General features: G+C 45.3%; 1 protein-coding gene across 2 annotated transcripts in view; it reads left to right on the forward strand.

Moving 5' to 3' along the window:
* The window catches only part of SNX27 (sorting nexin 27), a 29,136-nt gene extending 15,428 nt beyond the window's left edge, over positions 1-13,708 (forward strand). The window contains exons 4-13 of one of the 2 annotated variants that reach the window (XM_056546254.1): positions 276-340; positions 415-519; positions 593-671; positions 8,350-8,513; positions 8,697-8,786; positions 8,858-9,007; positions 9,074-9,202; positions 11,013-11,072; positions 11,152-11,200; positions 12,298-13,708. In XM_056546254.1, the coding sequence (XP_056402229.1) occupies positions 276-340; positions 415-519; positions 593-671; positions 8,350-8,513; positions 8,697-8,786; positions 8,858-9,007; positions 9,074-9,202; positions 11,013-11,072; positions 11,152-11,200; positions 12,298-12,338 (932 nt within the window). In that variant the 3' untranslated portion in view covers positions 12,339-13,708. Of the gene's footprint in view, positions 1-275; positions 341-414; positions 520-592; positions 672-8,349; positions 8,514-8,696; positions 8,787-8,857; positions 9,008-9,073; positions 9,203-11,012; positions 11,073-11,151; positions 11,215-12,297 lie in introns of both variants that reach the window. The other variant, XM_056546253.1, reaches the window with a different exon arrangement.
* Positions 13,709-24,667: the final 10,959 nt, after the last annotated feature.

The following is a 24,667-nucleotide window of genomic DNA, read 5'->3' on the forward strand; positions in this document are numbered from 1 at the left end:
GTGGGTGACACACCAGCAGGGGGCACAGGGAGGCTGGGTGACAACCTGGAAGGGTGGGTGACACACCAGCAGGGGGCACAGGGAGGCTGGGTAACAACCTGGAAGGGTGGGTGACACACCAGCAGGGGGCACAGGGAGGCTGGGTGACAACCTGGAAGGGTGGGTGACACACCAGCAGGGGGCACAGGGAGGCTGGGTGACAACCTGGAAGGGTGGGTGACACCAGCAGGGGGCGCTGGCCGTGGTCCTCCTCTAATTGCTGATCTTCTGCGCAGTCTGCTCCATCCGGGTGATTGGCGAGAGTGACATCATGCAGGAGTTCCTGTCGGAGTCGGATGAGGTGAGATCGGGGGCAGTTGAGGGGGTAATTCCCATTACCATGAGACATGTTTACGACCTTTCTCCTCTCCACAGAACTATAATGGCGTGTCTGATGTGGAGCTGCGGGTGGCGCTACCTGACAAGACGACAGCCACTGTGCGGGTAAAGAAGAACAGCACTACAGACCAGGTGTTCCAGGTACTGAGCCCTGCGTCCTGTAGGGGGCGCCCTCTGCCCGTCTGCAGCCGCTCACTGTCTTCTGTCCCCACAGGCTCTCGCTGCCAGGAGCGGGATGGATGGCATCACCGCAAACTACTTTGCATTGTTTGAGGTCATTAACCATTCCTTCGGTCAGTACCAGCAGATTTGTCTTTTCTGCATTTCCTTTGGGTCATATGACCTGATGTTCTTGGCTCCTATAGGCAGAAACCTTCAGGAAGGGATTGATCTTTATAAAGCGCTGGCTTTACATTCTTCACTGACACTAGGGGGCGCTGACAACCATCAGGATAGAAGCTGCTACCATCCTGTCCTTACTTCTCTCATCCTGAAGAGTTTGGGGGGGGGCAGCTCTGACCTAATTTAGGAACAGGGTACTTTATATGCCTGTTATGGGGGCCCCTGGGTTCTCTCTCTTACAGGAGTGCTTCACTGCTATTTTCTTTTTTCTATGCATTGTAAAAGCAAGTTATCACTTACTTACAGTGGGGATCAAAAGTTTGTGCACCCCAGGTAAAACATTTTTATTAATGTGCATGAAGAAGCCAAGGAAAGATGGAAAAATCTCCAAAAGGCATCAAATTACAGATTAGACATTCTTATAATATGTCAACAAAAGTTACATTTTATTTCCATCATTACAAATGGCGTCTGCAAAAGTTTGGGCACCCTGCAGTATTTATAGCATGCACTGCCCCCTTTACAAAGCTGAGACCTGCCAGTGTCATGGATTGTTCTCAATCATCTGGGAAGACCAGGTGATGTTAATCTCAAAGGTTTTAAATGCCCAGACTCATCTGACCTTGCCCCAACAATCCGCACCATGGGTTCTTCTAAGCAGTTGTCTAGAAATCTGAAACTGAAAATAGTTGACGTTCACAAAGCTGGAGAAGGCTATAAGAAGATAGCAAAACGTTTTCAGATGTCTATATCCTCAGTTCGAAATGTAATTAGGAAATGGCAGTCATCAGGAACAGTGGAAGTTAAAGCAAGATCTGGAAGATCAAGAAAAATATCAGACAGAACAGCTTGCAGGAATGTGAGAAAAACCATTCAAAACCCACATTTGACTGCACAATCCCTCCAGAAAGATCTGTCAGACACTGGATTTGTGGTACACTATTCCACTATAAGGAGATACTTGTACAAATATGGTCTTCATGGAAGAGTCATCAGAAGAAAACCTCTTCTACGTCCTCAACACAAAAATCAGCGTTTGAACGTTGCAAATGAACATATAGACAAGCATGATGCATATTGGAAACAAGTTCTGTGGACCGATGAGGTTAAAATTTAACTTTTTGGCCGGAATGAGCAAAGGTACGTTTGGAGAAGAAGGGGAACAGAATTTAATGAAAAGAACCTCTGTCCATCTGTTAAGCATGGGGGTGGATCAATCATGCTTTGGGGTTGTATTGCAGCCAGTGGTACAGGGAACATCTCACGAGTAGAAGGAAAAATTGATTCAATAAAATTTCAGTAAATTTTGGATGCTAACTTGATGCCATCTGAGAAAAAGCTGAAGTTAAAGAGAGGATGGCTTCTACAAATGGATAATGATCCTAAACACACCTCGAAATCCACGGGGGATTACATCAAGAGGCGTAAACTGAAGGTTTTGCCATGGTCTTCACAATCTCCTGACCTCAACATAATTGTAAATATATGGATAGACCTTTAAAAGAGCAGCGCATGACAGACAGCCCAGAAATCTCCAAGAACTGGAAGACTTTTATAAGGAAGAATGGGCAAAGATACCTCAAACAAGAATTGAAAGACTCTTGGCTGCTACAAAAAGCGTTTACAAGCTGTGATACTCGCCAAAGGGGGCAGTACAAGATATTAACTCTGCAGGGTGCCCAAACTTTTGCAGACGCCATTTTTTTTTCTTTCTGTTATCTGGAAAGTGTAAATGACGGAAATAAAACGTAACTTTTGTTGACATATTATAAGAATGTCTAATCTGTAATTTGATGCCTTTTGGAGATTTTTCAATCTTTCCTTGGCTTCTTTATGCACATTAATACAAATTTTACCTGGTGCCCAAACTTTTCATCCCCACTGTATCAACCATGTCCACCACTGCTATAATCTCTATTCTGTAGGGTCAGAGGGTCCTGTATATGACTGATATCCTCTTATTACACTACAGCACTGTTATATTCTCTGGGCTCCTGTATATATGACTGATATCATATATTACACTACAGCACTGTTATATTCTCTGGGCTCCTGTATATATGACTGATATCATATATTACACTACAGCACTGTTATATTCTCTGGGCTCCTGTATATATGACTGATATCCTCTTATTACACTACAGCACTGTTATATTCTCTGGACTCCTGTATATATGACTGATATCATATATTACACTACAGCACTGTTATATTCTCTGGGCTCCTGTATATGACTGATATCATATATTACACTACAGCACTGTTATATTCTCTGGGCTCCTGTATATGACTGATATCCTCTTATTACACTACAGCACTGTTATATTCTCTGGGCTCCTGTATATATGACTGATATCCTCTTATTACACTACAGCACTGTTATATTCTCTGGGCTCCTGTATATGACTGATATCATATATTACACTACAGCACTGTTATATTCTCTGGGCTCCTGTATATGACTGATATCATATATTACACTACAGCACTGTTATATTCTCTGGGCTCCTGTATATGACTGATATCATATATTACACTACAGCACTGTTATATTCTCTGGGCTCCTGTATATATGACTGATATCATATATTACACTACAGCACTGTTATATTCTCTGGGCTCCTGTATATGACTGATATCATATATTACACTACAGCACTGTTATATTCTCTGGGCTCCTGTATATATGACTGATATCCTCTTATTACACTACAGCACTGTTATATTCTCTGGGCTCCTGTATATATGACTGATATTATATATTACACTACAGCACTGTTATATTCTCTGGGCTCCTGTATATATGACTGATATCCTCTTATTACACTACAGCACTGTTATATTCTCTGGGCTCCTGTATATATGACTGATATCATATATTACACTACAACACTGTTATATTCTCTGGGCTCCTGTATATATGACTGATATCATAGATTACACTACAGCACTGTTATATTCTCTGGGCTCCTGTATATATGACTGATATCATATATTACACTACAGCACTGTTATATTCTCTGGGCTCCTGTATATATGACTGATATCATATATTACACTACAGCACTGTTATTCTCTGGGCTCCTGTATATGACTGATATCATATATTACACTACAGCACTGTTATATTCTCTGGGCTCCTGTATATAAGACTGATATCATATATTACACTACAGCACTGTTATATTCTCTGGGCTCCTGTATATAAGACTGATATCATATATTACACTACAGCACTGTTATATTCTCTGGACTCCTGTATATATGACTGATATCATATATTACACTACAGCACTGTTATATTCTCTGGGCTCCTGTATATATGACTGATATCATATATTACACTACAGCACTGTTATATTCTCTGGACTCCTGTATATGACTGATATCATATAATACACTACAGCACTGTTATATTCTCTGGGCTCCTGTATATATGACTGATATCATATATTACACTACAGCACTGTTATATTCTCTGGGCTCCTGTATATATGACTGATATCATATATTACACTACAGCACTGTTATATTCTCTGGGCTCCTGTATATATGACTGATATCATATATTACACTACAGCACTGTTATATTCTCTGGGCTCCTGTATATATGACTGATATCATTTATTACACTACAGCACTGTTATATTCTCTGGGCTCCTGTATATATGACTGATATCATATATTACACTACAGCACTGTTATATTCTCTGGGCTCCTGTATATATGACTGGTATCATATATTACACTACAGCACTGTTATATTCTCTGGGCTCCTGTATATATGACTGATATCATATATTACACTACAGCACTGTTATATTCTCTGGGCTCCTGTATATATGACTGATATCATATATTACACTACAGCACTGTTATATTCTCTGGACTCCTGTATATATGACTGATATCATATATTACACTACAGCACTGTTATATTCTCTGGGCTCCTGTATATATGACTGATATCATATATTACACTACAGCACTGTTATATTCTCTGGGCTCCTGTATATATGACTGATATCATATATTACACTACAGCACTGTTATATTCTCTGGACTCCTGTATATGACTGATATCATATATTACACTACAGCACTGTTATATTCTCTGGGCTCCTGTATATATGACTGATATCATATATTACACTACAGCACTGTTATATTCTCTGGGCTCCTGTATATGACTGATATCATATATTACACTACAGCACTGTTATATTCTCTGGACTCCTGTATATATGACTGATATCATATATTACACTACAGCACTGTTATATTCTCTGGGCTCCTGTATATATGACTGATATCATATATTACACTACAGCACTGTTATATTCTCTGGGCTCCTGTATATATGACTGATATCATATATTACACTACAGCACTGTTATATTCTCTGGACTCCTGTATATGACTGATATCATATATTACACTACAGCACTGTTATATTCTCTGGGCTCCTGTATATATGACTGATATCATATATTACACTACAGCACTGTTATATTCTCTGGGCTCCTGTATATATGACTGATATCCTCTTATTACACTACAGCACTGTTATATTCTCTGGGCTCCTGTATATGACTGATATCATATATTACACTACAGCACTGTTATATTCTCTGGACTCCTGTATATATGACTGATATCATATATTACACTACAGCACTGTTATATTCTCTGGGCTCCTGTATATATGACTGATATCCTCTTATTACACTACAGCACTGTTATATTCTCTGGGCTCCTGTATATATGACTGATATTATATATTACACTACAGCACTGTTATATTCTCTGGGCTCCTGTATATATGACTGATATCCTCTTATTACACTACAGCACTGTTATATTCTCTGGGCTCCTGTATATATGACTGATATCATATATTACACTACAACACTGTTATATTCTCTGGGCTCCTGTATATATGACTGATATCATAGATTACACTACAGCACTGTTATATTCTCTGGGCTCCTGTATATATGACTGATATCATATATTACACTACAGCACTGTTATATTCTCTGGGCTCCTGTATATATGACTGATATCATATATTACACTACAGCACTGTTATTCTCTGGGCTCCTGTATATGACTGATATCATATATTACACTACAGCACTGTTATATTCTCTGGGCTCCTGTATATAAGACTGATATCATATATTACACTACAGCACTGTTATATTCTCTGGGCTCCTGTATATAAGACTGATATCATATATTACACTACAGCACTGTTATATTCTCTGGACTCCTGTATATATGACTGATATCATATATTACACTACAGCACTGTTATATTCTCTGGGCTCCTGTATATATGACTGATATCATATATTACACTACAGCACTGTTATATTCTCTGGACTCCTGTATATGACTGATATCATATAATACACTACAGCACTGTTATATTCTCTGGGCTCCTGTATATATGACTGATATCATATATTACACTACAGCACTGTTATATTCTCTGGGCTCCTGTATATATGACTGATATCATATATTACACTACAGCACTGTTATATTCTCTGGGCTCCTGTATATATGACTGGTATCATATATTACACTACAGCACTGTTATATTCTCTGGGCTCCTGTATATATGACTGATATCATATATTACACTACAGCACTGTTATATTCTCTGGGCTCCTGTATATATGACTGATATCATATATTACACTACAGCACTGTTATATTCTCTGGACTCCTGTATATATGACTGATATCATATATTACACTACAGCACTGTTATATTCTCTGGGCTCCTGTATATATGACTGATATCATATATTACACTACAGCACTGTTATATTCTCTGGGCTCCTGTATATATGACTGATATCATATATTACACTACAGCACTGTTATATTCTCTGGACTCCTGTATATGACTGATATCATATATTACACTACAGCACTGTTATATTCTCTGGGCTCCTGTATATATGACTGATATCATATATTACACTACAGCACTGTTATATTCTCTGGGCTCCTGTATATGACTGATATCATATATTACACTACAGCACTGTTATATTCTCTGGACTCCTGTATATATGACTGATATCATATATTACACTACAGCACTGTTATATTCTCTGGGCTCCTGTATATATGACTGATATCATATATTACACTACAGCACTGTTATATTCTCTGGGCTCCTGTATATATGACTGATATCATATATTACACTACAGCACTGTTATATTCTCTGGACTCCTGTATATGACTGATATCATATATTACACTACAGCACTGTTATATTCTCTGGGCTCCTGTATATATGACTGATATCATATATTACACTACAGCACTGTTATATTCTCTGGGCTCCTGTATATATGACTGATATCCTCTTATTACACTACAGCACTGTTATATTCTCTGGGCTCCTGTATATATGACTGATATCATATATTACACTACAGCACTGTTATATTCTCTGGGCTCCTGTATATATGACTGATATCCTCTTATTACACTACAGCACTGTTATATTCTCTGGGCTCCTGTATATAAGACTGATATCATATATTACACTACAGCACTGTTATATTCTCTGGGCTCCTGTATATATGACTGATATCATATATTACACTACAGCACTGTTATATTCTCTGGGCTCCTGTATATATGACTGATATCATATATTACACTACAGCACTGTTATATTCTCTGGGCTCCTGTATATATGACTGATATCCTCTTATTACGCTCCAGCACTGTTATATTCTCTGGGCTCCTGTATATATGACTGATATCATATATTACACTACAGCACTGTTATATTCTCTGGGCTCCTGTATATGACTGATATCATATATTACACTACAGCACTGTTATATTCTCTGGGCTCCTGTATATATGACTGATATCCTCTTATTACACTACAGCACTGTTATATTCTCTGGGCTCCTGTATATGACTGATATCATATATTACACTACAGCACTGTTATATTCTCTGGGCTCCTGTATATATGACTGATATCATATATTACACTACAGCACTGTTATATTCTCTGGGCTCCTGTATATATGACTGATATCATATATTACACTACAGCACTGTTATATTCTCTGGGCTCCTGTATATATGACTGATATCCTCTTATTACACTACAGCACTGTTATATTCTCTGGGCTCCTGTATATATGACTGATATCATATATTACACTACAGCACTGTTATATTCTCTGGGCTCCTGTATATATGACTGATATCATATATTACACTACAGCACTGTTATATTCTCTGGGCTCCTGTATATATGACTGATATCATATATTACACTACAGCACTGTTATATTCTCTGGGCTCCTGTATATATGACTGATATCATATATTACACTACAGCACTGTTATATTCTCTGGGCTCCTGTATATATGACTGATATCATATATTACACTACAGCACTGTTATATTCTCTGGACTCCTGTATATATGACTGATATCCTCTTATTACGCTCCAGCACTGTTATATTCTCTGGGCTCCTGTATGTAAATATCTTATTACACTCCAGTAATGCTGTAATCTGTGTGTGGTTTCGGGCAGTGCCAGCATTCACCACAATCCTTTGATCTATCAGTCAGGAAGTTGGCACCCAATGAGTTTCCCCACAAGCTGTACGTACAGAACTACACATCTGCAGTGCCCGGCACTTGCCTTACGGTGCGGAAGTGGCTCTTTACCACGTCAGAAGAGGCGCTCCTGAAGGACAATGACTTGGCGGTCTCGTATTTCTTCCACCAGGTGAGGCTCCTGGATTCTCTGTTGCTTTTTGTGGTGCATTGTGGGATGTCACCTAAGCTGCCAGGCGCGGTTCAAACAGGTGAAGCGCAGCAGAATACAGCTCTGGAGGTAGCTAATCCATGGTGGAGCACTGCACCATGGCTGATGGGGTTGGGATTGTGACTCTGCTCCATCTGGTTTCAGGCAGTGGATGATGTCAAGAAGGGTTATATCAAGGCGGAGGACAAGGCGTACCAGCTACAGAAGCTGTGCGAGCAGAGGAAGATGCTGATGGTAAGTGCGGGGTCCGGGGGCCCTCGTGGGGTTCCCTGTCTCTCCTGCCCTCACGGTCTCCTCTCTTCCAGTACCTGAACATGTTACGGAGCTGTGAAGGCTACAATGAGATCATGTTCCCACACTGTTCCTGCGACTCGCGAAGGAAAGGCCACGTCATCACTGCCATCAGCATCAAGCACTTCAAGCTGCTGGCCTGCACGGAGGAGGGGCAGCTGGAGGTGAGTCAGGTGACCACAAGGTGGCGCCTCCTCCTGTGTCATGTTCTGACCCCCCTGTCATTACAGAATCAGGTCATCGCTTTCGAATGGGACGAGATGCAAAGGTGGGACACGGATGAGGAGGGCATGGCGTTTTGCTTCGAATACGCCCGTGGGGAGAAAAAGCCTCGATGGGTCAAGATATTCACTCCTTATGTGAGTAATACAGAGGAGGAGAAGGAGACAAAGCTAACCTCCAGCATGCTGAGACTTGTGGTGCTAAAGTAGGACCATAGACTGCTCAGTGGGATGTGCGTAATATGTACAGGGGTAGGTGGTGAAATGTGATATGGCTATCCTGCCTAATAAGATGATAAATCTTCCGCTCCCTCGTAGCCTCCGGTATCGGGGACTCCCGTCTCAGGCTGGTCTCCACTGACAATCTGCTTCTCGGAGTCGCAGACATGATCTCACAGCGACACTCGGCCAATCACAGGCCACAGTGCTCCTGTATGACATCACTGATATAATATAATAGTAATATGACATGTGATCACAGCCCCGCCTCCTGTATGACATCACTGATATAATAGTAATATAATGACATGTGATCACAGCCTCACCCCCTGTATGAAATCACTGATATAATAGTAATATAATGACATGGGATCACAGCCCCGCCCCCTGTATGACATCACTGATATAATATAATAGTAATATAATGACATGTGATACCAGCCCCGCCCCCTGTATGACATCACATGTCATTATATTACTATTATATTATATCAGTGATGTCATACAGGGGGCGGGGCTGGGATCACATGTCATTATATTACTATTATATTATATCAGTGATCACAGCCCCGCCCCCGCTATGACATCACTGATATAATAGTAATATAATGACATGTGATCCCAGCCCCGCCCCCTGTATGACATCACTGATATAATCGTAATATAATGACATGTGATCCCAGCCCCGCCCCCGGTATGACATCACTGATATAATATAATAGTAATATAATGACATGTGATCCCAGCCCCGCCCCCGGTATGACATCACTGATATAGTAATATAATGACATGTGATCCCAGCCCCGCCCCCTGTATGACACTGATATAATCGTAATATAATGACATGATCACAGCCCCGCCCGTGTATGACATCATAGATATAATAGTAATGGGAAGGCAAACAAGGTGAAAGCCAGCTCACCCCGCCCCAGACAGTAGAGCGCGGATCCAGGCGCTGGACGGCACCAGCCAATGAGGAAATGAAAGAGATCGGATCCAGCTCAATGCAGGTAAAATCGGGTTTAATCCATAGGACAAGGAAGGAACAAGTAACACGTTTCAAGCGCTATAAGCACTCTTAGTCATGACTAAGAGTGCTTATAGCGCTTGAAACGTGTTACTTGTTCCTTCCTTGTCCTATGGATTAAACCCGATTTTACCTGCATTGAGCTGGATCCGATCTCTTTCATTTCCTCATTGGCTGGTGCCGTCCAGCGCCTGGATCCGCGCTCTACTGTCTGGGGCGGGGTGAGCTGGCTTTCACCTTGTTTGCCTTCCCATTACTATTATATCTATGATGTCATACACGGGCGGGGCTGTGATCATGTCATTATATTACGATTATATCAGTGTCATACAGGGGGCGGGGCTGGGATCACATGTCATTATATTACTATATCAGTGATGTCATACCGGGGGCGGGGCTGGGATCACATGTCATTATATTACTATTATATCAGTGATGTCATAGTAGTAATAGTAATGTCATGTGATCAGTCCCGCCCCCGGTATGACATCACTGATAAAGTAATATAATGACATGTGATCCCAGCCCCGCCCCCTGTATGACACTGATATAATCGTAATATAATGACATGATCACAGCCCCGCCCGTGTATGACATCATAGATATAATAGTAATGTCATGTGATCAGTCCCGCCCCCGGTATGACATCACTGATATAATAGGAGGTTGTCCCATAGTGTGATGTTCTCTTCTCTTCTGCAGTTTAACTACATGCATGAATGCTTTGAGAGAGTTTTCTGTGAGCTGAAGTGGAGAAAAGAGGTAACTATCCCCCCATTGTTTTCCTCACCCCCCGGTGTGGCCCCTGATCTCACCCCAGGACCCTCCTCTCTTGTTTCAGGTGGAAGAAGAAGCCACAGACAAAGACAATAAGAACTGCACCAATGACAGTACGTGCAGCAAGGTAACCTCCCCCCGCTGCACCTCTGCACCCCCCCCCCGCTGCGCCTCTGCACCCCTCTCTCCCCCTCGCTGCGCCTCTGCACCCCTCTCTCCCCCCCACTGCGCCTCTGTGCACCCCTCTCTCCCCCTCGCTGCGCCTCTGCACCCTTCTCTCCCCCCCTCCCGCTGCGCCTCTGCACCCCTCTCTCCCCCCCCTCCCGCTGCGCCTCTGCACCCCTCACCCCGCTGTGCCTCTGCACCCCCCCTCGCTGCGCCTCCAGCACCCCTAAACCCGACAATATGGGTACTAGGCGGGGTCATTGTGCTCCTGTCTGTTGGGGTCATTGTCCTCCTTGTGTCGGCGGGGGGTCATGGTCTGTCCTCCTTGTGTCGGCGGGGGGGGGGGTCATGGTCTGTCCTCCTTGGGTCGGCGGGGTGGGGGGGGGGTTATTTGGGTCGGCGGCGGGGGGGTCATGGTTTGTCCTCCTTGGGGGGGGGGTCATGGTTTGTCCTCCTTGGGTCGGCGGGGGGGGGTCATGGTTTGTCCTCCTTGGGTCGGCGGGGGGGGGGGGGGGTCATGGTTTGTCCTCCTTGGGTCGGCGGGGGGGGGTCATGGTTTGTCCTCCTTGGGTCGGCGGGGGGGGGGTCATGGTTTGTCCTCCTTGGGTCGGCGGGGGGGGGGGAGGTCATGGTTTGTCCTCCTTGGGTCGGCGGGGGGGGGGGGGGAGGTCATGGTTTGTCCTCCTTGGGTCGGCGGGGGGGGGGGGGGGGGGGGAGGTCATGGTTTGTCCTCCTTGGGTCGGCGGGGGGGGGAGGTCATGGTTTGTCCTCCTTGGGTCGGCGGGGGGGGGGGGAGGTCATGGTTTGTCCTCCTTGGGTCGGCGGGGGGGAGGAGGTCATGGTTTGTCCTCCTTGGGTCGGCGGGGGGGAGGAGGTCATGGTTTGTCCTCCTTGGGTCGGCGGGGGGGAGGAGGTCATGGTTTGTCCTCCTTGGGTCGGCGGGGGGGGGGGGAGGTCATGGTTTGTCCTCCTTGGGTCGGCGGGGGGTCATGGGCCGTCCTCCTCGGGTCGTGTCACATCTGACTCTTCTCCGTTTTCCTTGCAGAACATCTTTCAGATCGTACGGTTGCAGCACAAGGACACTAGCACCTAGCGGCCCTGGACGGACCCTGCCCCCCTCCTCCTTCTCCTCGGCCGGTGGAGCCCGGTAATTGTTCAGCAACATCTCATTTTTGTCATGAAGACAGACTGAATTGTTAACCTCTTCAGCACTGGGCTGCTCTGTACAGCATTGCAGGGGTTAATCATTCCGCACCAAGCATTAGACCTCTGCTGAGGATTTGTTTCAGTGTCATCCAGGCGTCTCCTGAACAAGACGTCTGATCCTCTCAGTCCTGCGATTGCTTTTTGTAGTTTGGGACCCCCTCGTCCTCTTGTCGTCCTTGCATGTGACTTAACCCTTCCCTCCCTCCTAACACTACTACCTGGCCGACACTCCGCATCCCATGAAGTGGCTGATGGGACGTAGCAGGGTGGCGTGGCCCCAGACGCACCGGGTGACACTTAGGGCTATTTCCGAGCCTCCACATTTCTGCACTTGTATATAGGAGATCTCCTTCACTTCACATTTCATACTGCGTGTTAGGATCGGGAATCCCGCGGATGAGGTCATCGCGCGTCGCGTTCATCCCCCTCCATGTCAGTATTCACAGCAGCCATGTGACCACACAGTCCCTGCCCCCGAGCCACCCTCCATTTCATAACATCTGTGGCTGGGGAGGGGAGCCCGGAGAGGCAATGGCGGGCCGCCGGATGTTTTTTTTGTTTTTTTGGGGTGATTAATCTGAAGTGCTACTCTCTATACAATTGTGCCAAACGGGAATGCGTTACTTCCCTCCCTGGAGAGGACGATGGTTGTGGACTACGTCGTAGTAATGTTACAATTATTTCCATCATTGAGCATCATGTGGCCCCCAGAAGCAGGCGCAATGAATGTAAGGGGCGGGGCCATGATAATCAGCATGGGGAGTGACCTGATCATGTGACCACGGAGCGTCTGATGTGCCTTCATGTACTGTGTGTAAAGCCCCTATTCCCCAGCACAGACAGACTGCGGTCATTTTTGGACGCCGCGGTGGGCGGGATCTTTAATGCCGACATTGCCTCGTTCCCCTCCTCAGCTTCTGACCAGAAATAATCTTCCAGCGGTGACCTCCACATCACAGCAATAACATAGCCGTCACCGACTGAGGGACCCGCGGCAGGGGCCCAGCGCACCCCCCTTCCCCCGTGTGTGGACTTTGTTTATGTTTTTTAATTTATTTTCTAACCACGACTCGGTTACGAGGATGTTTTATTTTGTTTGCAACGAATGTGAAGGGTTTAAAGAGACAGAAGCGCCGCTCACCAGTGTTTAACGTCATGTTCCAGAGCTAACAATCTAATCTTGTTCAGTAAAGTCACCTTAGTGTAATTAATTGTAACATATTCTTTTAAATAAATCAATTTATTGATGAGACTGTCCACCTCATTTACCTGCTGCGCTCAGCACAACACCCAGCATGCTTTATCAGCCCACACAACATAGCCTGAGGGGAGAAGCTCTGCAGATCCTGGTTGGTGTGTGCTGCCCTCTATAGGTCACATTGGGGGATGTACTGCCTGTGTATGGGGCCCCACAGATTGATCAGATCACAGGACATCACAGCTGTGTATGGGGCCCTGCAGGCCAATCAGATCACAGGACATCACAGCTGTGTATGGGGCCCCGCAGATCAGATCACACAGGACATCACAGCTGTGTATGGGGCCCCACAGATTGATCAGATCACAGGACATCACAGCTGTGTATGGGGCCCTGCAGGCCAATCAGATCACAGGACGTCACAGCTGTGTATGGGGCTCCACAGACCGGTCAGATCACAAGACATCACAGCTGTGTATGGGACCTTGCAGGCCAATCAGATCACAGGACATCACAGCTGTGCAAGGGGCCCTGCAGGCCAATCAGATCACACAGGACATCACAGCTGTGTATGGGGCTCCACAGACCGGTCAGATCACAAGACATCACAGCTGTGTATGGGACCTTGCAGGCCAATCAGATCACAGGATGTCACAGCTGTGCATGGGGCCCTGCAGAGCGGTCAGATCATACAGGACATCACAGCTGTGTATGGGGCCCCACCGGCCGGTCAGCTTATACAGGACATCACAGCTGTGTATGGGGCCCTGCAGAGCGGTCAGATCACACAGGACATCACTGCTTTGTATGGGGCCCAACCGGCCGGTCAGATCACATGGGACATCACAGCTGTGTATGGGGCCTTGCAGACCAGTCAGATCACATGGGACATCACAGCTGTGTATGGGGCCCCACCGGCCGGTCAGATCACATGGGACATCACAGCTGTGTATGGGGCCCCACCGGCCGGTCAGATCACATGGGACATCACAGCTGTGTATGGGGCCCCACAGGCTGGTCAGATCACACAGGACATCACAGCTGTATATGGGGCCCCACAGGCCGGTCAGATCACACGGGACATTATAACTCTGTATGGGGCCTTGCAGACCAGTCAGAAAGAAGAGTGCGTCTGGTGTGATGGATGACGTTCTCCATGTGGACAGTCGGCTCTCAAGATGTGACACCAAGATGCATTATGGGAAGACAAAATGGTGGGGGCAGCATGATGGGCATTGTTCTCAGGGATGTGGAAGGAGACATGTGAAGGTAGCCGGAATGCTTACCTCCTGTTCCCTGGTGGCCGTGGCTCTGTCTGATAAAACCTGGTCCAGCCAGAATCAATGGAGCGCAGAGCACACAGATCAATGGGGTTCAATAGAAGTGATCTATATGAGGAATCTAATGATTCTCCTAAAAGTGCCTTAACCCCTTAAGTGCCTTAACCCCATTTGTGCTTTAAGGACTCAGACTATTTTATTTTTACGTTTTTGTTTTTTCCTCCTCGCCTTCACAAAAAATCATAGCTCTTTTATATTTTCATCCACAGACTAGTATGGGGGCTTGTTTTTTGCGCAATCAGTTGTCCGTTGTAATGACATCACTAGAGATGAGCGAACTTTTACAGTAAATTCGATTCGTCACAAACTTCTCGGCTCGGCAGTTGATGACTTTTCCTGCATAAATTAGTTCAGCTTTCAGGTGCTCCGGTGGGCTGGAAAAGGTGGATACAGTCCTAGGAGACTCTTTCCTAGGACTGTATCCACCTTTTCCGGAGCACCGGAAAGCTGAACTAATTCATGCAGGAAAAGCCATCAACTGCCGAGCCAAGAAGTTCGTGACGAATCGAATTTACTGTAAGTTCGCTCATCTCTAGCCATCACTCACTTTACCATAAAATGTACGGCGTAACCAAAAAATACTATTTGTGTGTTGAAATTAAAAAGAAAACTGCAATTTTGCTAATTTTGGAAGGTTTTGTTTTCACGCCGTACAATTTACAGTAAAAATTACGTTCTTTATTCTTTGGGTCAATACGATTAAAATGATACCCATGATAATGTACTTTTCTTCTACTGTTGCGCTTAAAAAAAAATCGCAAACTATTTAACCAAATTAGTATGTTTGAAATCCCCCTATTTTGAAGACCTATAACTTTTTCATTTTTCCGTATAAGCGGCGGTATGAGGCAAATTTTTTTGCGCCGTGATCTGTACTTTTTATTAATACCATATTTGCTTATATAAAACTTTTAATCCATTTTTTAAAAAAATGTTTTTTTTTTTTTACGTTCACGCCGTTCACCGTACGGTATCATTAACATTTTATTTCAATAGTTCAGATATTTACAAACGCGGCGATACCAAAAATGTATATAAAAAAAAATTTTGGGAGTGAAAAAGGGAAAGTGGGGACAATTTACGTTTTTATTGAGGATTTTCCACATTTTTTTGACTTTTTATTTTTACACTTTAATAGTCCCCATAGGACTCGATTGCTAATACTGTTCAGTGCTATCGGTCATCTTCTGCTCTGGTCTGCGGGAAGGCAGCGGAGGCAGGTGAAGGGACCTCCGTCTGCCGTGCTGGATGATCAGATCGCCGCGGCAGCGCTGCGGGTCGATCCGATCAACCATTTTAGTGACCGCGATGCTGCAGATGCCGTGATCTGTATTGATCACGATATCTGAGGGGTTAATGGCGGACATCCGCGGGATCGCAGATGTCCGCCATTACCGGCTGGTCCCTGGCTGTGATCAGCAGCCGGAACCTGCTGCGCATGATCCAAGCATCGCTGATGCTTGCGGTTATGCTTAGGATGTAAATGTACATCCTGGTGCTTTAACCCCTTAAGGACCAAGGACGTATGAGTACGTCCTTGGTCCCGCTCCAGTGCTATAACGCAGGGTCCCACGGTGACCCCGCATCATATCACAGCGGGCCCAGTGTCATAGTGAAGCCGAGACCCGGCCACTAATAATAGCGCGGCACTGATCGTGGTGCTGCGCGCTATTAACCCTTTAGCCACGCACTCAAAGCTGAGCCACGCGGCTAAAAGTGAAAGTAAAAACTGCCGGTTAGCTCAGTGGGCTGTTCGGGATAGCCGTGGTGAAATCGCGGCATCCCGAACAGCTTACAGGACAGCCCGAGGGTCCCTACCTGCCTCCTCGCTGTCCGATCGCCGAATGACTGCTCAGTGCCTGAGATCCAGGCATGAGCAGTCAAGCGGCAGAATCATCCATCACTGGTTTCCTATGAGAAACCAGTGATCAATGTAAAAGATCAGTGTGTGCAGTGTTATAGGTCCCTATGGGATAACAATGATCAGTATAAGAGATCAGTGTGTGCAGTGTTATAGGTCCCTATGGGTTAACAATGATCAGTATAAGAGATCAGTGTGTGCAGTGTTATAGGTTCCTATGGGATAACAATGATCAGTGTGTGCAGTGTTACAGGTCCCCATGGGATAACAATGATCAGTATAAGAGATCAGTGTGTGCAGTGTTATAGGTCCCTATGGGATAACAATGATCAGTGTGTGCAGTGTTATAGGTCCCTATGGGATAACAATGATCAGTGTGTGCAGTGTTATAGGTCCCTATGGGAGCTATAAAATTGGAAAAAAAAGTGAATAAAGATCATTTAACCCCTTCCCTAATAAAATTTTGGATCACCCCCCTTTTCCCATAAAAAAAAAGTGTAAATAAACATATGGTATCGCCGCGTGCGGAAATGTCCGAATTATAAAAATATATCATTAATTAAACCGCACGGTCAATGGCGTACGCGCAAAAAAATTCTAAAGTCCAAAATAGCGTATTTTTGGTCACTTTTTATATCATGAAAAAGTCCTATCAATGCAAAAATGGTACCGTTAAAAACTTCAGATCACGGCACAAAAAATGAGCCCTCATACCGCCCCATACGCGGAAAAATAAAAGTTATAGGGGTCAGAAGATGACAATTTTAAACGTATTAATTTTCCTGCATGAAGTTATGATTTTTTCCAGAAGTGCGACAAAATCAAACCGATATAAGTAGGGGATCATTTTAATCGTATGGACCTACAGAATAAAGAGAAGGGGTCATTTTTACCGAAAAATGTACTATGTAGAAACGGAAGCCCCCAAAAGATACAAAACGGCATTTTTTTTTTCATTTTTGTTGCACAATGATTTTTTTTTCCGTTTCACCGTAGATTTTTGGGCAAAATGACTGATGTCATTACAAAGTAGAATTGGTGGCGCAAAAAATAAGCGTCATATGGATTTTTAGATGTAAAATTTAAAGGGTTATGATTTTTTAAAGGCAAGGAGCAAAAAACGAAAGTGCAAAAACGGAAAAAACCCCGGACCTTAAGGGGTTAAGTACCAGCTCACCAGGACGTCGTACATTTACATCCTGCGTCCTTAAGGGGTTAAGTGTAAAAAAAAAAAAAAAATAGTTTTGACACATTAAAGCGCAACTGTGATCAAATCTGGGCCATATAACCTACACACAGCCTCTGTATTGTGTGCGGATTGTGTATTAGGCAGTGTTTTTACCTTCTGTCTGCCGTCCTTTATCACTCCAAAAAACTTTTGATGGAAGCTGCACACATAGGCGTGGCCGGGGTTCACAATGCCCCACCGCCGCGCCTATCCCCTGCACGTCAGCGCTGGGATCGCTGTGTGATTGACACACAAGTCCCCCAGCACATGCGCCCCTTCGCTTATCTTCCGTGCGCGCCGCGGCGTGTGTCGTCATGCTCTGCTGTTCAAAAAAAACTTTATTCAGATGTACATCTTTATTATTACCGAATATCTTATGCCCGCTATCCTCTTCTTGATGTTTCGGAGACGCACGTTCTGTTGCTTCTATTCCCAGTGCCTAGAGGCAGAGAGAGCGCGCGGTCCCTGCCTCTAGCACTGGGCATGTGCACTGAGGAGGTAGGCGGCCGGAGTGAGTGTTGGCTGGGGAAGCAAGCGCTTGCCATGACGACACGCCGCGCATGCGCTGGGATCTGTGTGTCAATAACACAGTGGTCCCAGTGCTGATGTGCAGGGGATAGGTTTAGTGGAGGCGGGGCATTCTGAACCCCGGCCACGCCTATACTGGTTTTTGGGGTAATAAAGGACGGCAGACAGAAGGTAAAAACACTGCCTAATACACAATCCGCACACAGTACAGAGGCTGTGTAGGTTATATGGCCCAGATTTGATAACAGTTGCGCTTTAACCCTTTCCATATGAAAAGTTCAAATCACCCACTTTTTCCTATATGTAAACATAATAAAAAATATAATTTTGTATCACCGCGTGTGTAATTGTCTGAACTATTAAAATATAACCCCAGAATTGAAATTCTTTATAACATCCCAGAAAAAAAGTTTTAAAGTCAGATGAATACCAAAATGGTACCAATACAGATTATGGCGCAAAAAAAATTAGCCCTCATACAGCCTGGTATATGGGGAAAAAATAGTCACAGGGGTCAGAAAATGGCAATTAAAAAAAAAAAAAATATTTTTTTACATTAGTAAAATGGGACGGAAACTATACAAATTTGTTATTGCTCCAATCAAGGCAAACGCAAGTATCAAAATAACATGTTTGCTTGACCACAAGGTAAATGGCATAAAAGAGAAAATCAAATTGGCTTTTTTTTTATTTTCACCTCCCCACTATTTTTTTTTTTGTTTTGGAGCATATGTTATGGAAAAATAAAATGTGTCCTTACAAAGTACAATCGGCCCCGCAAAAAAAACAAGGGCCATATGGGTCTGTAGATGGGAAAATAAGGATTATGGTTATTATAGGGGGGGGGGGGGGGAAATGAGTGCCAAAACAAAAATTTGCCCCGACAAGTGGATTGTCATGAGGGACAAGTAGATTGGTCTCCCGTTTTAGTCCCTTTGGCAAGTCATTTTTTTTTTTTTTATTTCCACACCCTTGATTCTGCTGGAGACCTTGTGTCCTGGCATCATGTGGAGGGTACTGTGGGTCACATCACACGCCTATGGGGTCGGGGCCTTGGGGTTCATATTACAGGATCAAGACTGTGGGGTTGGGGTCTCAGGGGTCACCTAACAGGGCTATGGGGGTCAGGGCCCCAGGGTCACATAACAAAGCTATGGGGTCTGGCCTCGGGGGTAACATTACAGATTGAAAGGACTATGGGGTCTGGGGTCATATTATAGGATCAAAGGACTGTGTCGTGGTCTCAGGGGTCACCTCACAGGGCTATGGGGTGAGGGCCTCAGGGTCACATCACAGGGCTATGGGGTCGGGGGTCATATCACAGGATTATAGGTTTATAGGGTCCAGGCCTCATGGGTCACATACCAGGGCTATGGTGTCCAGGCATTGGGGGGGGGTCCTATGACAGGACTATGGGGTCTGAAATCCTCTGTGATGCTGTTGTGAGTGCAGGTGATACCTTGACCGCCGTGTATCACTGGTTCGGAAGGAATTAGACGTCTCATCACTATTCATCAAATTTATTTAATTTAAACAAAGAAAAAAATTAAATAACTGAAAATAAAGTCAATAAATAAGAAATAAGTTATTCGTTATATAATCCCCGAATCAGTCTGATATAGCCCCGCCCCCTCCCTCATTTATATTAAAATACCCTTTGACCCTCCCACAAAAAAAAAAAATCCTCTAGATTTGACAATAAAATGGCAGAGACTTTTTTTTTCTGACGAACAAAATTCTGTACATTTTCGGGAGGTTTCGGATACTGTAAACATTCACCTTTCTGAGCGCACACAGGCCGATGATTGGTCGGCCGTGACCTCTGATATGCAAATTCGGATTGGCCCTTTCTGTAGTGCGATCGTCACCCCACAAGCACACAATTTAAAGACGGGGCACTCCCTGCTAGCGGCCATCTTGTATGTGTATGGTTACACGCGGGGGCGCTAGTTGCATTGATAAGATTATCCCTGGCGGGCGCACGGTGGCGCCTTGTAGACCGGTGATGTCCCTCTGGACTATGGCAGAGAAGCTCCAGATCTTTTGGTGTCTGTGTAGCTGCCTTAGTGCAGGCTGCCATTTTGTGGAGCAGATTTAACCCTTCATAGGAATGTAGCTTGCAGTTTGCCTGTGGACTAGTGGTATCCCTGAGGCGCGGAGTGATGACAAAAATCACAGATTTACTGACGTTCAGGGGAGGCAGCCATTTTGTGAATACCTCAGAGAAGCTCCTGACAATATGTCCGCCTCCGGTTGTGTGTGTCTGGTAGGAGTTGTAAGTGTAGATAATACAATTCCCATGTGTTAAATCTGCTATAAAATGCTACTATATAGTGGCTGGGCCCTCCCTATAAGCTGTCACGATGGAAGCGTCAAAACTCCTCTCCAAACATGGTGGCTGTGAAAGGTTTTTAGGGGAGATGGTTCCACATTTAGGGTCTCCACAAATCTACATTATGAGCTCCCCCCCCCCCTCTTCCAAAAAGAAAGAAATAATGGTGAAAGCCACAAGGGCGATGCCTGTGTAATTGTGCAGTTACAGATGACCCTGCGGCCGGGCATAGAACAGGGTGTAAGGCCGGACTGTACTCTGAACACAGGCTGATGATACTGCATCAACGTTCTGGTCTTCACTGACCAATCTGCAGTGTTCATTGTAAGAGAAGCTTTCCCATCCTGCCCTGGTCACCAGTGAGGGCCCTGTGAAGATGGGCGGACCACAACACTTCTAATATTAAGTGTCACTAATCACTGGAGTCACCAAAGAAGGAAGCTTCTCCTCCGAGGGATCTTATAGAAGGAAGCTTCTCCTCCGAGGGATCTTATAGAAGGAAGCTTCTCCTCCGAGGGATCTTATAGAAGGAAGCTTCTCCTCCGAGGGATCTTATAGAAGGAAGCTTCTCCTCCGAGGGATCTTATAGAAGGAAGCTTCTCCTCCGAGGGATCTTATAGAAGGAAGCTTCTCCTCCGAGGGATCTTATAGAAGGAAGCTTCTCCTCCGAGGGATCTTATAGAAGGAAGCTTCTCCTCCGAGGGATCATGTAGAAGGAAGCTCCTCCTCTTAGGGATCATGTAGAAGGAAGCTCCTCCTCTTAGGGACCATATAAAAGGTAGCTCCACCTCAGCATGGACAGCTATGGTGGGGAGCTGTGCCATAGTCATGAGATAATTCTTACCATCCCCCTCCATGTTTAAGACATAATCTCTGCTGAATAAAATTAGATATTCCATGTGTTCCTCACCTCGGACCCCTAAGTATTCCATTAGGAGGGTCCTCAGTGCCCGGCTGAGCCAGTGAGCTGTGCCACCTGCCAGTTTTGCCCATGTCTGCTGGTGACTTTCTGGAGTTCATTGGGAGCTGCAGCCATAGGTCAGAAGTGGGTGCCAGGGATAAGGGGATATTGCACTGCTGCCCAGATCCTCTCAGTATGTACACAGCAGCTCTGCCTATAAGACGAGCGGCACCTTCGACCCCCGCAGCCGCCCAGCTGCTAAATATTCACCTCATAAAACACCAACTCTTTTAAACATTAGCAGACGGGACGATGAGTGAAATCAGAAGAAAAGCCAAAATCTAAAGACATAATCACCCCGAAACCTGCGCCACACCACCCGCTGCCGCCACCTCACAAGTCTTTTTTTTTTTTTTCCTTCCAATTTTTGCCCAAGGTTAAAAAATAAATCCTGTGCCCACGAGAGAGGCTGGATGCGGCAAGTATAGTGCTACCCTGTCCACTCCGGTGAGTGTGTGCAGATCCAGGAATGTTCCACTTCTCCACCTGGTAGGAGGGGTGGGGAGGAGTTTGGAGGTCCTTGCTGGTTACGTGTTGGGAGATTATCAGATTCAGCCATGTAGCGGATTCTCCTAAATATATTGTCCTTCTTGGTCCAGCAGCAGAAAAAGTTTGGAGTCCTTTGCGAGGTGTGGAAAGAGAAAGAGGAGATGAGAGGCTGGACCTAGGAACCCCTTGATCCCCAAAATCAGGCGCACCCACTGAAAGAGAAGCAGAAGGCAAACAAGGTCAATGCATTGTCTATAGCTGTCCAACAAGTCCCCTCCACCCACCTCCACCATCTGGTTTTGTGATTGTGACTGGATGTCTATAGGACCTTGAAGAATCTCATCATCTCCTACAGGTCAGGGACCCCCAGAACAAGCTCCAACCTCAGCTCCAGTTCTAGATCCTGCACTGTCCTGCTCCCTCTCGTAGAATGGGATGATACCATAAGGTCACACCCCAACCCCTCCTGTAGACTAGGGCTATGTCTATTGGCCAACCCAAACCATTGACTCATTACTAGCACCTGCCTGCCTCGTGAACATGGAGGAGACCCCTCAGATTGAGCCCAAATATTGGTGACCTCACCCAGAATTCAAAGAGTCAGATGTATATTAGGCCACAGACCAGATATGGAAACTGGTGTTGACAGAGCCGGAGGGTGGTCCTGGTGTCCAGAGGGCAATGCATACGTACAGGTCCATTCTATGCTTCCTCCTGTACCTGGAGATCACCACCCTATATCTGCTGGATATCGGCTCCACTATGGTTCTACTCCGGGCCCCAATTCATCCTGAGTGTTTCCAAGCAGTGAGTTGTCGGCCATTGACCAGCCATGCTGGACAAACATTTGGTTGCACCCCCATAAAAGAGATCATAGCCAAAAGATCAAGCACTTGCATAGAGAGCAGATACTTTATGATGGGATCACAGACAGCATGACGGGTGGAGGGACCGGAGGAAGGATGGGGCAGGGGTCATGTCTCATGCACAGAAGAAGGTAAAAGAGGGGTGGCCAGTGGAGGAATCCACTACGTCACACATCCTGGACAACAGTGTTATAGTCTCTAACTCCTGCCATTAAAGAGTAACTCCACCCATACTATAGAACTCGCTATGTTCATATCGTTCTTGACTTACATCATATGACCAGGCTGAGAACCTGACTAAGCTGGGAGACATTCAACGTCCTGAACTGTAATATCGAGTGCGATTATAATGTATACCAGCTGAATGGACAGGGGAACGCTGAGGAGTCGTCTAAGGTTCTGGGGCAAGGTTGTCCTACAGAATTGGGGCTCGTGATCACCCTGTGATGTGGTGTGAAGGTGGGGGATGGGGGAGGTTGGATGGGAGAAGACAATGGATGATGGAAAACAGCTTAAGCGGAAGTTCTTAGTGCACATCAAGCATTGCCAAGACTTTACATCAGCACACCAGGGTCCACAGAAAGATGGCAGGGGTGGGGAACATCAGTAATCGGTCACAAGTGATCAGTCCTCGTACATGTCACATTGAAGGCAGGTGACCCCTTTTATCCATATCAGCCACAAAATGTTCAGAAAGCAGAAACTGGACGGCAGCCCCCGCAACCCCACCCACCCAGGGCCCCCGCAACCCCACCCATCCGGGGCCCCTATCACCTGATCCACAGGCTCTATGGCCAAGATATATTTTAGATCTGGGCAGGAGAGACCCCCAGAGATCTATATGACAAACTGAAGTTATCAGCATACAGGCAGATCAGTGTTATCAAAGGGACAATGGATTCTGTGAGGCCCATGGGCCCTATGATAACACTGATTGTCACAGGAGGAAGATAACATCTTCTCCTACAGATCTTTAGGGAAATCTCTTACAGCCATTAAGGAGAATGAACCTTGTGACCTACTGACTTGTTCTCATGTTCCTCCACCTAACAAAAAAATCATTTATTAGTCGCTGACTAAAATAATTAGAAAACACAATGTAATAAGAATGGAAACACGGGAACAAGTCAACATGAGCACCTTCTGTCCATCAATGGTGGCTCCATGTTTGTACATTTGGATGTGGCTGCATTATAAAAGGATGTCACCTGCCATGTCGCCCTTCACAGCCTAAAGAGACAACCAATAGTGCACAGCACATCAACTCCATATTCCACAGCACTCCATGCATCCTATACAAAACAGAGATTTCCCTTGGAGCCACTCCTCATGGGCGGGGCTTATAAGAGGGAGGAGGGTGAGGCAATTAGGGAAGAGTCTCAAAATACAACACAGTCATTCCAACG

This window comes from Hyla sarda, chromosome 11 (assembly GCF_029499605.1).
Source record: "Hyla sarda isolate aHylSar1 chromosome 11, aHylSar1.hap1, whole genome shotgun sequence".
NCBI classification, from domain to species: Eukaryota; Metazoa; Chordata; class Amphibia; order Anura; family Hylidae; genus Hyla; species Hyla sarda.